The sequence below is a fragment of the Mercenaria mercenaria genome, chromosome 18, assembly GCF_021730395.1.
Source record: "Mercenaria mercenaria strain notata chromosome 18, MADL_Memer_1, whole genome shotgun sequence".
In the NCBI taxonomy this organism is placed as follows: Eukaryota; Metazoa; Mollusca; class Bivalvia; order Venerida; family Veneridae; genus Mercenaria; species Mercenaria mercenaria.
In genome coordinates this window covers 13,112,160-13,131,472 of record NC_069378.1, presented here as the reverse complement: position 1 = coordinate 13,131,472, position 19,313 = coordinate 13,112,160, and the positions used below count along the sequence as shown (strand labels likewise).

Sequence of the window (19,313 nt, the reverse complement as noted above, 5' to 3'; positions counted from 1 at the left end):
AATTGTCCCTGTCTAACAAGACTGTTCATATTTATCAGATTTATTAAAAAGCATGGCTACTAAAGCTAAAATAAGAAAAACAAAACAATGTCACCTCATTGTCCACTAACGCGATTTTAAAATAACTGCACGTATGACCCTTTACTGAATTTTACAAACATGTCAAAACAAGGCATGACTATAGGGTACGGGTCTAGTGTTCCCTAAATATACGTACATGTATGATAATCTTTGATAATCTTCTCTTGTAAATATAATGTTTCTTGTTACACCTGTTTACCTAATGGTGAGTAATAAATGGTCATCATGGCCATCCTTTTGTCACTTACGAATTAGGGACACAATGAAACATTCTTCTCAACTTTGGCCTTCTTTTGCATTTCATAGGGGATCATGGCAGACAGAAGTAACACCCAGTACTTTGATAAAAATGCTTTTTAAACGTATGTGCAATCGCATTGTTATTGTGCTTATATGTCGACATCTTATAATCGATCTTTATTAGTTCCTATTTCAAATTTCTTTTTTAGATTCTTAGTTGATGGTGTTCGTAATAATCTGTTTCTCAATGCCAGTCAAGGTCTAGCATTTGACCTTGCAGCCCTAAACATTCAAAGAGGTCGCGATCATGGTCTAGGTTCATACAACGACTATAGGGTGTGGTGTAACTTGACGCAGGTCAGAAGAAATTGGACTGCTGCAACTCCACTTCCTGACCACGACACTAATATGACAGAAAAGTTAGAGGCAGCCGGATACAAGTGAGAAGCTTTTCATACAAATATAAAGCATTTTACTTTCGGGCAAGTAAATAAAATACCGAATGTTCAACTGACAAGCAGTTTACTTGTCTGAGCCTTAAAAGAAAAGTAAAAAAATATGTATTTGTCAGGATGAAGGACATTTACATTGAACATGTTGAACGGATACTTTGATTAATCTTAACGTCATTCTCTTCTGATCGTATCTATATCTTAAAGATTTTAAACTGTATCGTATATCGTTTGAAAGCTGAAACTATATCTTAAATCGTTGTACTTAGGTTTTAAACCGTTCGAATACACCATGTTACATCTTCAATAGTCCACGCATTACATGTGTCTTAAATTGTTTACTTATTTAGCATCATGTTAAATCGTTTAAGCTAAACCTTCGACGGTTTAAACTTATGCTCAGTCCTTTTAGCCTTATGTTAGACATTTAAACTATGTCTGAAACAATTTAAACTTTATTATAAATAGTTTAAACTACTGCCTTTTAATAGTTTAAAATGATTCTTATCAATAATATGTTAATCTAGACCGATGAGAACGTACCTCACTCGCACCTTCTGCATGTATAACGCTTACACGAATTTTTTATTGAATATCGATCATCCACTATAAAAAAAAAGCCGGACCTACGGTGAGCTAGAGATTTTTCCTTGATTTAACGTATTTATTTTAATTAAGCTGAGTAAAATTACTGTTCAATTTTGTATGACAATATCTGTCTGCTACTTACCTTACACAAAATGCCCTGACAAGCGTTCTTACCTTTGTAACAGCAGGCATTGTAAAATATATATATTTCTATTTAACTTTGTTGTTGTTGTGAAGAAGAAAACTAAGTCGATCATGTCAATGTTATAGACTTTTACAAAATAACGAAAAAGGAAATTCACGCTTTGATATGTGTTCCTCTGTACAAATGTTGATGTCAAGTTTAGTACTTTCTGTAATAAAACACCCGATTCTTATAACTGCTGCATGCAGTCAAATTCCGTTTATTTGGATCTTTAAGAGTTTCACTTGAAATAATCGTTCCTTTTATAATTTGTATTATATCCGATATCGCTTTGTCTGAGTTTTACTCTACATCTGACGAGAAAATCCGATATTAGTAATAAATATCTATCTTAAGAAGATAAAATAGTGTTAAAACGCTTAAAGTAAAACTGTTATTTCTTGTCGTTTGAACAATTTAAACGTTCAATCCTAAGGAATAAATCGATATTAAATTTCTCACTGCTAGTGCTTTTGATGTTAAATTTTTGTTAAAGATCTTTTCTTAGTTATTTCTTGACCTATTCTTGTAATACTGTTGGTATTGAAAAAAAAACAATATTAATTTATCTTCCCTCATGTACCATTTAAAGTTTCACAATGTTTCTTTTCTGAGAGACACTCGGCCTATAATTTATGTTTCTGTCAACGCTATTAGAACAACATGACCATTTGAACGTCTTTAGCGAATGTATTAAAGAACCGACTTTTAAAGAAACGATAAAACATAAAAAATCGTACAAAGTGATTATTCATCAAATTATTGTTGAACGGACGTTACAAAAACATTTATTTTTAATGATTTAATGGTTCCTTTCTATGGCATCCTACCGTTGGCTGTAAGCGGTACCTATGCAGAACACCACAGAGGTAATATCGAATCTCGAGCGTAACTAAGAGCATATGCAACTATGAGCACACTGGACATCAAGAGTCCGATGTGCATGACTGTTTCATATAAGGTCGTCTAATTTAAATCACAAAGCGACTTACAAGAGTTCAAAGCTGTATAATAGGCACCGATGTAAACGTTATCCATGCAGCTAATACTAGTGACGTAAGAACAAACCCGTTGAATTAACAAGAACTGTTAACACTAAATCTTGAAACTGACAACTTATCATACTTTTCGTGTGGGCGTGCTTTTTTCTGTAAATTATGTAACTATTCTGTAGATCTCCAAGAGATATCGACCTGTTTACTGGTGGAATTACGGAAAACTCTGTCAGTGAAGGCAGTCTAGGTCCTACATTCGAATGTATATTGTGAGAGCAGTTCCGCAGGCTAAAGTTTGGAGATAGATATTGGTACCAGAATGCAGACGCTGGGTTTAGCCAAGGTAAAGTTTGGTAAATTGCATTGATTCTCCTGCTGCAGAAGATTTCATTCTAGTATAGTAGCAATTCCATCTATTATTACTGAATTATTTGCTTTATATCTGAATAACTTTGAATATTAATTTTGCAAAAGATAGGCATGTAAATGTTCCATTCTATTTCTTATATTAACATTACTGAGCATTTTCCAGACGCAAATTCCTTATTATGTAACGCTTTAAAATTCCTATAACTCAAAAGCACTGGAACCAAAGGAATTGTGTTTCATAATACCTTCTTCATTTTTTAATCAGAAATTTGACATAAATTGACGTTAAGCGTGGCGTTAAAATACCGAGAAAGGATACGACTTTTAAACTTTTATGCTGTAGGCTAATTCAAACACACTATAAATGAGTTGCAGAGTTTCCGTGTTATCTACCTGAACTTATATATACACATCTGTAGTGCACGTAAACCTTTAAAGTCTCAAGGTAGTTCTGCCTCTTAGATATTCTTGGAGTGGTGGCGTAACAGTAGCTGGATAACGCAGAATAAAGCCAGGACTCTGTGTGCGGAAATGAAAACCGTCTTATGAATAAATGGCAATATGTTAGTCTGAATTCCTGATAATGCTTAGGTTCTGCGAGTTAAAGTGAATAATGACATTATATCTGAAGTATTCCGTCCTCCACTTTTAATGCATTTGGGTTCACAGCTACTTCCTGAAAAGAGAAAAGTAGTTGTCACTTGATTACATTTGAAAAACAGCAGTTGTTACATCCAACTTAAAATCTAATACTGGTTTAAGATTCATGAAAATCTATTTTGTAGAGACATTCAATTGGCAAAAATGTTATGAATGTTATGATTTTCCCTTAGACTCCTATTATGAAAAATTGTCAAGCAAAAAAATGGAGCACACGACCCTGTCTTTTTTATTTGCTGATTTTAAAGTATATACCGAAGTTTTGAAAAATCAGAGTTTATTCAAACTCTACAATGTAGAAAAAAAATCCGATCCGAACGAGCAGAACTACCTTTAAGAACATTGCTGTCTCCGCAAGGGCTAGTTATATCTGCACAATATACTTGTGGAACTTAAAAGGCATACTGTAAACTTCAAAATTACATTCAGCAAGTAATTCAATTAATTTTTTCAATACGTTTTTGGTAGTGTATTGTAATGTTCATTTCTGGTTAACAAAGTTTCTTGTAACCTATTTCAGCCAAGATAGATGAGATCGAGAAATACACTTTTTCGAAACTGCTTTGCAACAACTACAAGTACACAAGTGTGCAATATCCAAGCGCATTTCTACTGCAGTAAGTTAAAGTGTGTTATTCTGTTTTAATTTAATATATATCTATGTGTTGCAAAACATTTAGAAAGCTCGACCGCCTGACTGACTTACTCAAAAGAGCACAGAAATATGTATAAAGAGGTCGCAAGCTCGACCCCTTCTGCTTTGGCGAATATTTTCCATTACGATTTGAGAAAAGGCAATGTATGTATGATGTTATTTGTCTTTCAAATTAACTTTATGTTGGAGTGTTGTCCATAATATGTTTGGAATAAAGTAAACACCTGTGCACAATTCAGAAACACATTATTCGACATTATAATACAATATAATAGGCAGAAATAATATTTTACGGAAATACTTAATCAACTTTCGTTTTTAGCTCACCTGTCACGAAGTGACAAGGTGAGCTATTGTGACCGCTTGATGTCCGTCGTCCGTCGTGCGTCGTCCGTCAACAATTTCTAAAAAGTCTTCTTCTTAAAAACCACTGGGCAGAATTACACCAAACTTCACAGGAATGATCCTTGGGTGCCCCCCTTTCATAATTGTTCAAAGAATTGAATTTCATGCAGAACTCTGGTTACCATGGCAACCGAAAGGATATACTTTAAAAATATTCTTGACCAAAACCACAGGGCCTAGGGCTTTGATATCTGGTGTGTAGCATCATCTAGTGGTCCTCTACCAAAATTGTTCAAATTATCCCCCTAGGGTCAAATATGGCCCCGCCCCGGGGTCACATGGTTTATATAGACTTATATAGGGAAAACTTTGAAAATCTTCTTGTACAAAACCACATGGCCTAGGGCTTTGACATTTGGTTTGTAGCATCATCTAGTGGTCCTCTACCATGATTGTTCAAACTGACCCCCTAGGGTCAAATATGGCCCCGCCCCGGTGGTCACATAGTTTATATAGACTTATATAGGAAAAAATAGTTTAAAAATCTTCTTGTCTGAAACCACAACACTTTGACCTTTGATATTTGGTATGTAGCATTGTCTTATGGTCCTCAACCAAAATTGTTCAAATTGTACCCCTTGGTTGAAAAGAGGCCCTGCCCTGGGGGTCCCAAGTTTTTTAGACTTGTATAGGAAAAAGCTTTAAAAGTTTGAGATTTTTATGCGTGAATTCAAGAAAATTTACGACATTTTTACAAGTGTTCTTACTGCACATAGTTGTCAAGAAGCTCTGTCATTTTAGCTAAAGAAGTTCTCTACTTCTTTAACATACAATCTTTCACATTATTTTATAGACTGGAATCTTGTGATAGAAAAATTCTATTTCATCGTTTCACAAGGATTTCAGATGCTTTAATCATTTCAAAGCATTTTTTGTTATTGTTCAGGAGAACTTTGCCAGAAAGGACCGCTGTCATCAAATGTAGTTCTATAACAAGTTATAACAAATTATAAGATATCTTTTTTGTTGCAAACAATCTGATCGCGTTACTTAAAGCTTCACAATTTATGAACGAAAACTATTTATGGAAATATGGTGTGCGTTTTGTTTACATTAACACATTTTCAATAACTTCTGTCAGGTTATTTTGAGTTTAGTAATTGTATCTTCAAGATTCTTTCAGAATTATTATGAGTTTTAGGCTCTTGGCTAGACTTTCATTTTGAATGTACTGGAAGACAAAAAAGTAATGCAAGTTCTATCAATGTGTTTAATGTCGGCTAAGCTCACACTATATTCTATTTAATGTATTTATCTGTTGCTTTTTCGGCGACGCCGTCTAAATTCGTTTTCGTTACCTATGCCACGTGACTTCAGTTTGCAAATCAAACTACTTGATAACGCATTATAGATAATTTATCAAAATGGAAGATTTATGCAACACTCTGCCTGATTGGACGAGAGTGTCAGTTTATTTCACTCTGTTGATTGTGCTACGCTGAGTGAAATGTAGACAAAGCGTTTATCCTAAACGACGCTGTTCGCAGTTTTAAAGCTCTCTTTGGCTCAGTATATTTAGCAAGAATATTGATATATCTCAAAATGATAAGTAAGTTTAACAAATATGATAAAAACCTGTTCAAATACCAACATATATCAAATTAAAGAAAGAGCTGAATACGGTCTGCGTATCACATGAATAAGGGTGTGATAAGAGTCTTTTATGTAGAGAAGTGCTTTTTAAAAGATTTTCCTTGTTACAATTGTCGTCTGTATATGAAAAGGTTTCTTGCTTTTGTGACTTATTCAGATTGCATATTAAAATGAGTACTTGTTTGCTTTGATATATTTGTTATAAATTATTTAACTGATTTATTATATATGAATATTTTTCTTTAGTATGGTATGCAAATATTGAACTCAGTTGAAATCTGTTTTATTATATATATGCTATATAATGACTGAATCTCATTACATTGAAATGAAGGTACACTGCATACAGTTTATTTATGTGATATGACTACGGTCAAACTTTGCTTATGAAACAGAAACATTGAAATAATTACAATTGTATGTTTTGCTTGACCTTCACTTTTTTATAGGTGTGACGTCATTGTCCAAAGATTCATGAATAGCAAATATGCTATTTGTCAAAGCGGGATCAGTTGGCCTATTTTAGAAATAAATAAAAATAATAAATAAAAAAAATCTTTAATTGATTTTTTCTCATATATTCTAATCAAACTTGATTTGTAGCATCTTTATTAGGCCCGCAGCCAACTTTGTTCCGCTGGGACATTTGACCCTTTTTAGGGGCTGCTATAGAGCTAAAACTAGAAATGCCTTTATACAGCGTCTCATGAACAGCTTGGTGGATCTTTGTCATACTTGGTCTGGAGCATCATTATAAGGTCCTCTTCCAAATTTATTTATATAGGAACTTGGGCCCTATTAGGGACCACTATAGCTAAAAGTAGATATGCCTTTTTTCGCATTAACCACTAAAATGTAATGGATTTTTTTATCAAACTCGATGTGTAACAATATCGTAAGGTCTCCTGCTATTTTGTTACAAATGGGGATAGGGACCAATTTAGCTAAAAATATAAACACGTTTAATGACCTCTTCTCATGAACCGCTTCATTAATCTGCATCAAAGTACTGCTGTAATTATTCGTCTAAGGATAAACGAAACAAAATTGCAACTCTACGAAACCTTTGCGAAAAATTAAAAGAGAACCATTTAAATTGTTAAAGTGCGGTTTTTAGTTTTGCAATTTGAAAAATGTTAGATGAAAGATGAATGTTAGATGAAAAATTCATAAACTTCTTTCCTTATTACAATTCGCCGACCATCATTTTTAAAGATATTTCTTGTTTTATATTGATATATACTTTAATTTGAAAATTCAAAATATGAAGGGAAAATTGACAATACAGGAGAAGTATATTTTCATTTTTTTTTTTGACAGAATTTACTTTACGAGATGCTAAAGGGCGTAGGTTTGCAGGCGGAGGTAGTGGGATGTGTATCACGCTTTATTACCATTCATAAACAGATCCAGACAAACCGACCCTGCTATTATTTTTGCACGGTTAGGTTCCGTGCTTCCCAAGAATAAACTTATAGATTAAATGATATATCAGGAAGTGAAAAAAAAGATGTATACATTTAGTAAATTGGTGAAATAATTGAAAACTAAAAAGCCGAATGTGAAATTTTAGATCCCATTTACAGACATTTTCGTAAATAATTTAAGCTTATTTTATTTCATCTTACAGAGATGCGATGACAAATTGCGGTGATATTGTTGACCTAGATTTTGCAGTGTTTAACCCGAACCCAGCATCTACTACCCCAGCTACAAGACAACTAAAGAAAGTGCTTACCCTAGATGAACGGCTGGAGCATCTCATTGAAGAATTAGAAGGCAAACAGAACAGTAATAAATAAATAATCATCCGAGATTTTTATACAGATACACATGGACATATCATAACTATAATGGTCTGTTTCTCTGTTTTCAAGCTTAACTTGATAAGGAAATTTTAAACTGAATTTGACTTCTACTAAACAATGTTTAAGACTTTTAATTCACTTTTTCGGTATGTTATTGAGATATGACCATGGATTTATTTTATTTCAAACAGTGATTTTTACAGTCACGGAAATGAAAATGAAGGCGAATGAACATGAATTTCAAACGATTGAAAACGTTTTTTCAAAATATGCACCAGTGATATATAATGAACTTAATCCTGACCTGTCATTTACGAGTGAAAGATATTTCAAGCTTACAAGAAAAAAAATCGTCTTTTTATTCCATGATTTTTATACTATTGTTTCAAAATATATTATGTATGTTTTACATTATCCGCGCAACGGCTCGTGCACTAGGCAACGTCACACGTAAAATAATGACGTCAAAATATTAATATTGGTAAAAAAAAATAATAATTTTTCAAAAATTTTAGTTGTTTTAGGCCGAAATACGGCGAAATACTTTTATTTATGTTTTTGTAAGAATTTATATAATATCCAGTATATTTCACTGATGAATATTTTGAATCCTATAGATTGGTCTACAGTTTACTTTTATCAATGTTTTTTTTTTAATTTACTTCATGCGGTGTTATCTAAATCACGATGCCTTAAACCACAATAGTGAAAATTGAAATTACGATGTTTAGAACTCGAAACTACGACTTTGAAACTTTGCACACTTATTTTTTATTTTTTTAGTGACTATGTAGACCAAAAACCATAACTCTAACCAGCATTTTATCAGAATATGGCCTTTTTTGTATTTAGAAATTCTGAACTATTACTCTTTTTTTACATGCTGACCAAACCTTGCAGACGAGCGATGGCACCCGTAGGCGGTGCTCTTGTTAATAGCTCTTTGCATGATTTTTTTAACCTTTAGGACATGCCAAATGTATAGCACGTTATAATTGTAAAATATCTTTTTGGACACCATGTGTATATATGATTATGCACATACTTTTCTGAATAAGTGCACAAATGTAATCAAGATTTTTACTACTCAAGAAAACAAATTGACACATATGATAAATGGCAGGAAAATAAGTAAAATCATGCCATACTGGTTAAGTGCATTCTGACAGCATTATTGTTTTGTGACTAAGCGAATACGTTGTGCGGATATTAAGACACAATCGATGGCCTTGCTGATCTGCTGGATGTATGGGATGCGCATGCGGTGTATGAGAAAAGATGGGCAATGTTGGTACATTGTATCGGTATGAAAATGCATCAAGATAATAAAATGAGAACAATTGTTGATATAGTTTCATTTATACGATTTATTATATTTTTTGGCAAAAGACATAATTTTAAAAAACTCTTAAGCTGTACTGCAGTAAATATGTTGTTTTTCTGGCGTTTAAGACTTAGATGCAAAGTTAGTTTTTGTTGTTGTTATTTTAAAGGATTTCAAACAATCATTGAAACACACTGAAAAAAATATGTCATGTTCCCCTGTGTAGTCTCATATTACGTTCAAACCAAGGGCTCTATCATTGTGTGAGGCTATGTATTATGGTAGTTTGCACTTGCATGGAGTTGATACTCTTCAAAAGTCAAAAACGTTCTAGGATCATTAAGTTAGAGCATTCTTGTTTCTCTTCTAAAGCCCTCCCAACAAAATTGAACCTTTCCGAATTTTTTCATCACACATATAAAAGCAATTATGTTTTTAAGGTCAGCAATCCTACCATACCAGTTTTGTAACTTTCAAGACATAGGGATGATACAGACTATGTATGTAATTCTTCTAGTTGTTTATGGCTGAAAAGGTGTAATTTTAAAACATACATTAGGCAAAGACTTGACTTTTATCCTTAATTGAATTGATATGAAGTTTTTTTTTTTTCGTTTTTTTAAACTAATTAACTGCCTGCCTACCTACTCATCCTGTAATGGTATTAGTAGTTGGAGGGAAACAGGGGTATTTAAGGATGAACTAGAACATCAAAACTGCTTATAAAGGGCAATTGTTTATGTATAGTTTATTTTCTTTCCAAACTTAGATTATGTTATTATTGACTACTCTATTTGACCTAATTATTGATAAAGTAAAAGACATATTATTGTAATTTGTACCTGTGAATAAGGCTATTTTTTAAATGTTCCATCGGACTTTGACATATCGTCAAATTCATATAGGTCAAGCATTTTTCATGTAAAACAGCGTGTTCAAAAGTGCTAAATTAGCTTTAATGATAACGCATTGAATATAATTCACTTTAAACTGGGTTTTAAATTGACCAATCATTTATACATTTGTTTTTGTAAGAATATTGTTTATTAATATTAAATAGAAGTATATCTTATTCGGTTGTGTTGTCTTGTTTTACCATTGATTTCTCTAGTCTGCTATAATACATGCCATAACACTGCATTTGCAACCAGTGGAATCATACAGATAACAGTGAAAGAAACAGAACTATTTGTAAAGTAAGGATTTTTGAAATGCTTGCTCAATGCACTAACTAACTCAACAGAAGGCAAGAACATGAGTAGCGTGTATGAGCTATGCTTATATCACGTAACATCTTAATACTCGCAATGCAATACAAAATCTCTTCCTGTTTTATATCTTAAATCTTTTATGAAAGCTGATAGTTTAGACTATATTGAAACATATTTGACGGCTCACACACACAAATTTAATAACCTATGCTTGAAAGTAAGTAAATTTATACAAAAAAGGATGAGATGGGATATTATTAAACCGCACTGTAAATTTCCTATTCCGCAGCGATTAAAAATTAATATTGGCTAGGAAAAATAAAGAATTTACATCTTTAAAACAACACATCAGTTTACAAAGAGACTAGAATAGAGATTTTCAAATGATCATTTAGGCACACTGAAGAAATATGTCAACTTTTCCCAGTGTGGCCTCAAGTTATACTCAAACCCGAGACATTATTATGTGTGTATTACACCACTGTACAATGAAAACAAAGGCGATACTATTACTTTTGCTATTGATAAGTATCTTTGAATGTGAACCTCGGTATTATGAAAACAATAACACAGGCTTTCTGATGACAGGCTGTCAACTCAACCTTCTAAAACATTTCTCAAGCTGACAATATATAAATATCACATGATATGTATTTGAGCAGAAATTGTGAACCTGAACTAGGTTCACCTTATTTTTCAAGGATTCGCAACATCGATTAGCATACCCAAATTCTTCTGATATTCAGTTTAGTATACAGAAAAGTATAGTAGTAATACAATGTAAAGTATAGTCTATAACATCAAAAAAAAGCGGAATAATTATTAGACGTTTACCTTCTTTGCTATTTTAGAGGTGTACTATCATGATGTTACATGGCTAATATTAACAAATCCTAACGGAAAACCACACACACATATATATATATATATATATTTTTTAATTTAAGTGCTATTTTATGGTGTAACATGACTAACATTATTATTTTCTAAGGGACAACCTAATATCTAACTTATGGGCTGTGTTTATGGGGGTAACATTAAACCTTTATTGAATTCTATGTTTCGAAAGGATCTTCCTATAAATTTTATCATTCGTGCAAGGGAGAGAACTACATTAGGTTTGCCCATGCTATTCCGTTTGTCATCATATTGCAATGAAGCATAGATAAAATATGTGTAACCCTCTATTTATCACATGCTTGATGTCCTGGGCGTAAAATACAGCCAGAAAATACGTTAGGTATTACACGTACGTAACGGCAATATCACGTTGGTGTCGTTTCAGGCACATATGACATTGGTTGAATTGTCTTGGTCTGGAATAGGTAAAGAAATAAGGGACTTCAATGTTTCAGCAAAATTTAACATGTCATAAACAGAATTTTTCATTTGTATTTTCCACATTGGATATATTAAATCGATTGAGTTTCTGAGTTCATAAATTTAATGGGAGAAGGCATTTATTTGATATCATCTAAAAATCAACATAAAATGTGTTGTATAAAAGTATGTGCTTTATAATTGATCTGTAATGAAGAAAATTTCAAACGAATCACCCAAAGACCCAAACAGAAGCAATGCAAACCGCCTGAAGGTGCCACTGCTTGTCCGTAAGATCTAGAATAAGATAGTTAGCAAATGTAATTATATTGTACTAGAATGGAACGACACTTTTTATTATAAGTATAATTATAGTCTCTTATAGTTCTTTCTTAAGATGGCTATGTGTAACGCTGCGTTTCATTGCCATGTAATTGATTAATTGTATTGTGAATAGATGTGACTGAAATGAAATAAAATATGTAAATTCAGTGGGCACTTAGAAATAGATTACGTAAAGGGTATGAATCTTAGCATGTTTTAATTATTCACAGTTTGGTTTTAGAGACAATCATAATACAGACTGCTTATATTTCTACACTCTGTGAATCAAAAACATTTAAAAATATTAATGATTTTATTCATATTTATTTTGTACCTTTATTATGTTTCTTGATTGCGTTCTATGCTTCCATGAGATTTTTTAAGGACTATCCTACGTGTCTCTCCTAAATCTAAGTTATAAGTTATACCTAACTAAAACAACAACAAAAAAACTCGTTAAACTTGTACTCTACTATCTTGCTATACATTATATTTTTAACATAATTCGTATATTGAAGATATGCCTATGGCTCCTGTTCGAATTTTAGCATACTAAGGGTTCTTGAATTATTGTAACCGCTGTAAAACAGACAAAATCAGGTGAGCGACCTGACCATAAAGACCATAAAGAACACTATTCAAAAGGTTCTTTCATAAAAATGAACGAATTTAGGTACATCGTGTCTTTTTACGCCTCCATAAATTATGACTGATACATAATGTAATAATGACTTTAGTACCCGGATATTCAGATATGTAACTCTACATTAATTTCAAAATAATTTGTCACTGGTGATCATAAAGATTGGATCTGACATTATAAAGTTAAATACAGATACGTTATGGCGTACTTTTACATTGTCATGGTTAGTTAAATGTACCTAATAGTATAAATCCTACATCTAGCGCAAAATTAATGTAGAACATGTCATAAAACAGGTGAATTTGAGTTGATTTAAATAACATTCATTATTTCAATGCATAAAATGGTTTTTGCAACAACATATTTTAAAGTAAAATATTTATCAGGCCTCGGTGTGCATAGTTTTATCATGTATTCTCCTTAGGTAAATACTGTTGAAAAATGGCGTTAAACCCAAAACAAACAAACAAAAATAGACCTTTATCTATTTTAATATACTCGAAATATAGCGTCTCAATAATTCAAAAGACAACTTATATGTTACTATGCCCAGATGTTATTACTTCATGCGCATATAGTGTGACCCATGGGTATGTGTGTGTGTTTGCGTGCGCGCGAAGACTTTTGTCAGCAATGAGGTGAGAGGTACGAAATGTAATTATTACAAACGAGAAGTAGCAAGGGCCAAAGGTTTCGAGCGGGAAGCTGGAAATGACTAGGCTGGAGGAAGAATGGCAATCTTTTAGTTCATTAGAACGCAGCCCGCCCGCTTAGCTCAATACGAAGAGCGCAAATTTAGTGATCATTCATTCGTCCCCAATTTCTGATTCACGTAAAGAAGGCGGAGAGAACATGTACTGGACCTAATAAAGAATATACGTACATTGGGTATGTTAAGTGCTCGCCTTTACAAACTCTCAAATTCTGTTGTAAAACTGCATTAAGCCCAACACAAATATACATGTAAACGCCTACGTACGTTCGATATTTGGAAATACTTATATCTTAAATAATTAACAAAAATGTAATGTTTATCATGATTTCAAAAGTCACGACATTTTAATAGAAAAAAAATGACGTACATATATTTTAAAGTGTTGATATCAGTAATAACAACTGCTTCATTAATTTACTTTGTAAAATTATTATATGTCGTCAAATGTCAAGCTGTGTCTATTACAATTATTACTTGTGGTTTACAAAATTTAAATATAAATCCGTTTTAAAATTTCAGTTCGTAAAGGTTTGTCCCATATGTTTTTTGCATACACCAATGACGTTGAATTAAATATGAGTCAAACTCGCTTAAGATATTTGCTAAGATGTTTCAAATTGTATATTGTTATTGATTCTTAAAGACACTGATTCTGGTATGCCTGGTATGTGGCCTATGGAGATGATAAGGTCTGCGTATTGGCGATATGAGCCAATACACAAGTCGGGACCATTGGTAGACTTGCTTCTGTTTATCATAATAAGCTACTGTATACCTACTGTGCAGTAAATAAATTGCAGGTGATATTTCTCGCCTTTATAGCAAATCAGTTCTCACCTTTATAACGAGTTTAGAAAGCTTGACTGAATTAGGGCTAAATAAACAAAGTGATAAGATACAAAAGTGTTTTTATCATATTTTTAATAAAGTAAGTTTTTTAACAATTACATCTCATTATTGCTGTTTTTATTATCAAAAATATAAAAAAAAAAATGCATTCAGGCACATAGCTTTTAAAAGTAATAAATTATTGTGTATTTTGAACAATGATATATCTTTATTGCTGGATTTTATTATACATAAAAGAAAGTTAACATTATTTAGACAACACAAGAGGAATTAAGCAGTTTTAATATATAACATCCTTTTGTCTATATACCTTCTTTATCTATTAAAAATGCAACTGAACGCTTCTTTAATTTCTGATAAAATCCAGCAATTATCTTTTTTTTTTCGTTTTTATTTTGTTACTTTTGATAAAAAGATCATAATCATTGAATAAACGAACTTGTAATTTCTCTTATTAAGTTTTGAAAAATTATTTTATAGTGAGAATTGCTTTGCTATAAGAGTTATAATTTAATGGGCCAAGACATTACTCAACATGACTGAGCAATCAAATTTAGTATCTTATCAATTAGAATAATTTTGTGTACATTCTAAAAAAAAAGACTAAAAAAAAACAACAACATTTCAATTAATAAAATGCAAAACACAGGAAATAACCAATTTACCTGTAGGCAATAAAATTTATGATTCTCTGACAATAATTAGGCTACATGTCAAGTCTACAGGGGTTTTATGGACCCTTACCAGACTGGACCAGACAGGATCTTGTATATTGGGGATTAAAAAGTCTGGTATTTGGGGGGGGGGGGGGGGGGGGTCACTTATATAGGAGATTTTCTTTGCCTTTAAGTGAAGCAGGAAGAAGAACTTGGATCTACTTGAAATGTTTTTTCCCCTTTTTTCTCTTTTTTTGTTGTTGTTACAACATGCCATGCTTATCTGTGTACACCCATCTTCAAGCCAGTGATATTGGAGACTCCTACGGCCTTTACTAAAACAAAGTACACGGGCAATTTACGTAATGTATTTTAGTCGATGTAACATGTTTAAAGTTGAAGTGCTTACTGAAACAACATTCAGTGTAATTCAGTGTAATGGTGGATACGGTGTTGCTGCATTTTCTGGTCATTTAGAAGCATACAGTCATTCATTATTACTATTATAGAATTCCACTTAAGCAGGTGCTATGGGAGGGTGCGTGAGGGGTCTATAACCTTAATCAAACTACTGTTAAGTTGCTAGGTTGCGTTCCATGCTTCCAAAGGATCTTCTCACATATTTTATCAATGAAAATTCACGTAAGCATGGGAAAAACGAGGCGTTATGATACTGATTTTCAGCCTGTTACTACATGAAGATATTTACATTTTAGAGTATTGTAACAGTAAACGTTAGTTCTGCGTTGTTCTTACAAATATTTGTACCAGTATGAAAATTAAGCTTGAAAAGATGAATTATAAACGAGATAAATGAGCGGTTAGATGTATGATTTGAATTATTGTTGTGGTATTCCTTTCATTAATTCAGTATTTTTTTCTTTGGTCAAATCACATCAAATGTTTTCTGAATACGGAATTTCTTTTCTTCAAATTACATTCTGTATTAAATAGTTTACAGAAATCATATAGAAATTAGGAGGATTTTCGGAATCACAATGGACGTTAACACTTACTTTAAAACATATTTTTATTGTTAAAAATGTATAATGCTCAAGTTGCTTTCATCAGAAAATAGAATGTCAAGTCGACAGATTACGGTAAAACATAATTACAAACAAGTGAACGACGAAGGATTCGAAGGTCGCAAAAATGAAATTTCTTTCAACAGTTCAAACGACACTTGTTATAAGCTTGTCGAAACAATTGCAATTGCTCACACAGAAAGCAAGGTAAACACAATCTCAACTGGATTTGATGGCTTTAGTCATTTTCGTTGTTTTTAAATAAAAGTTCTATCGTAAGACCGTCCCGTCAAGACGGACTGGACAGACTTCCAGGATATTAAAATCAAGAGGTATCAAAAGTAATGATCCCCTTAAGAAACCCTTGTTAACTAGTCAGCCGAAATCAGAGCGTTATGAAAGCGCAAAAGATTGCCGAGACTATTGTTATTTCAATATTGCACATAGTTTTGATTTACACTGAATGTTGTTTCAATAAACATTAAAACTTTCCATACCGCTATAAATATCGACTACATTACACTACTTAAATGGTTGGTGCACTTTGTTTTAATAAAAGGCTGTGTCAGTTTCATATACGATGCTCTTGAAAAATGAGTTTCTGTCTGTTTTAATACGGAACTTTGAAGCAAAATCTAGTCAATGTATTTTATGTATATCAAAACTGTTCTACTTGAATAAAATAGTCTGTAACCCCATACTAAAACACTTGATTAACTGATTACATATCTTAGGTATTTTGACACACTTTTCACTGCGACGTCAAAGTGCAAAATTATGAGACAAACCGCTACGCAGTAAACTTTTGAAACGAGCCTGTAGAGTCACGATTTTGACGAGTAATCTAAATCATAAAAAATTATCAAAAATAGATGCTGATTTAGTCAATCGTATTTCACACTTGAGCTATAAAGCGTCACAATGAATTGACGCATGTAATAGCAGTGATACTAAATATTAAAACGGAACTTGTTATTGAGTCGTCACTATCCATTTTTGGAGGTTTCTGGATTGTTGTCGCCTGGGGGTCTCCTAATATGAAGGTAAGTGTGCTTTTCTTCATTTTTCCCCTGAAGTTTAATATACACATTTCATTTTATCTTTTCGTTGAAAGACTGGATCATATCAAAGGTTGTCAAAATATCTTTTATGCGAAATAATATAAACGAAACAAATAGTCGGTAGGTCCTTAGGAAAAATATTTCAAAATAATACAAATTTGTATATAAGCAAAACAGAAAGAGAAATCAATACCACCGTATTAAACTGAAGGAGAAATCTAAAAGTATCATGATGTTACCTATAGCGTTACATATTTTTTTAACGTTGAGGTGTTAACCAGTTTAAACGTTTCTTTGCATATTATTCATGTCCATTTTTTTCCCTTTTATTAATAAACATGGATGCTTTATAAAAGTTCCAGAAAAAGAGTGTTCTCAGTCCACTTGTTTTCAGAGCAAGGCTGAGAATGTTCCGGCTTACGGACGTGTAATTTGTAGTTCACAAACCTCTTCCCTCTTCACAAATATTAAACAAAACTGATGAAAGGAGATGAATACATGTACTGTTTTCATTTTCACCAAAATGAAGGTTTGAAGAAAGGTGTTCCTTAAAAGATGTAATTTCTCACTTTTCATGATCATTTTTTAACTTCCTGATAATACAGAATTGTTTATCTGTGTGCGCTTAGAAGTTCCCGTGTAATTCAGTTGGTTTTTAGAATACAACATTGATGGATAAATATTTTTTTGGTGCTTCTGTTTCTTTTTTTTTTTTTTTTTTTCATTTTACCGTGTAAACGGAAACTGCCGCCTGTAGAAAAAAATTTGTTCTTAACATAATAGCATTATTTCCCTTCTCAATTACGGACGGATATTTTTCTAAATATTTATCTCTGTATTTGAAAAGTCTTATTTCTGAGCAGTAAAATTATACGTAAATGTGAGAAACTACAAAGCCAACTATCAAGATTTTTCCAAGTATAACAGAATTTTGCGCATGTCATACCTAACAAAACCAACGTGAAATTCAAATATACGTAAACTGTATCCCCATATCAGTTGCGACATTAACTACATACTTTTACACCATATTATTTGTGTTTCCATGAAATTAGTAAATGCAATGGAACAACATGGTCTCCCACTCGTTCATTTCTTTAAAAGGCCATTGCGTAATTATGGGTGTCCTAGACGTGTTTTCTTCTACGTTTTAAGCCTTATCATGCTGGACACGATTGATTCTGTCCTTGCGACCAGTGTAGATTATGATCAGCCCGCACATTCGTGCAGTCTGGTCAAGATCTGAACTGTTCGCTTTTCAGTCAGTACCTTTTTGGTAAGCACCCCTTTTAATAGTTAATGGTACTGTGCAAATTAAAAGATGGACAAGTTAATATTATAGAAATTTAGCAGGATAAGGGTTAATTAAGTTATAATTCTAAGTTTCAGACTTAAAACGTTTAAGAATGTTGGCCGTATTATTAATTTCACATCGAGAACTGTATTTTCTCTTAAATTACATCAAAAGGTTTAATCGGTTGATATTTTAAAAATAACATTTTAAAGATTGTTTTAAGTTTAGGATGTGTGTCCCGAAGGATCTGATTAATGCATATTGGATAAATAAACAAAACAAACAAATATAAACAAATCAACAAATAAATAATTAAGTATTACTGTCTGCGAATTTAAGCTCTTCCCCCCCCCCCCCCCACACACACACATACACACACGCATGCACCAACACGCAAACACAGACACAAATCAAATAAACAGCTCCAAAGTTATTATAGTAGTTAGATGTAGGGCTCTTTGCACAGCCGCAGTACCAACTAGGGCATGACGATGACTGCAATGGGGTTGAAAGAATGTAGGATAATAATTATGTAAATAACCACAGGTACACTGTGCTTTTATGATGCACAAGTAAAAACTATTTTCAAGGTTAAATCAGAAATCAGGTGTATAATTTTATCGTCAAATGTTGCAGATAAATCACTTTGTATATAATGTAATAACTTGTTCTTAATCGAAAACGTGACGCAACTGGCACAATATTGTACATCAATATATAGCTGTAGCTATTTCTTTTTATTTCAAATCTCTTTTAAGCTACTTTTACATTGAACTGTGTCTCTGTCAAAGTCAGCCAATCTTACACTGAAACAAATATCCCCTGTATCTTAGCTTAACTCTTACTATGCTAAATTTCTGT

General features: G+C 32.5%; 2 protein-coding genes across 2 annotated transcripts in view; both read left to right on the top strand.

The window, feature by feature from the left end:
• Nucleotides 1-10,406, top strand: part of LOC123537966 (peroxidasin homolog pxn-2-like) — a 30,936-nt gene extending 20,530 nt beyond the window's left edge. The window contains exons 13-16 of the mRNA XM_053529666.1: nt 531-761; nt 2,720-2,883; nt 4,090-4,186; nt 7,853-10,406. Coding sequence (XP_053385641.1) covers nt 531-761; nt 2,720-2,813 — 325 coding nt within the window. The 3' untranslated portion in view covers nt 2,814-2,883; nt 4,090-4,186; nt 7,853-10,406. The remainder of the gene's footprint in view (nt 1-530; nt 762-2,719; nt 2,884-4,089; nt 4,187-7,852) is intronic.
• Nucleotides 10,407-17,027: 6,621 nt separating this feature from the next.
• The window catches only part of LOC123537741 (peroxidasin homolog pxn-2-like), a 42,793-nt gene continuing 40,507 nt past the window's right edge, over nt 17,028-19,313 (top strand). Inside the window, exon 1 of the mRNA XM_045321507.2 lies at nt 17,028-17,140. Within this exon, the coding sequence (XP_045177442.2) occupies nt 17,135-17,140 (6 nt within the window). The 5' untranslated portion in view covers nt 17,028-17,134. The remainder of the gene's footprint in view (nt 17,141-19,313) is intronic.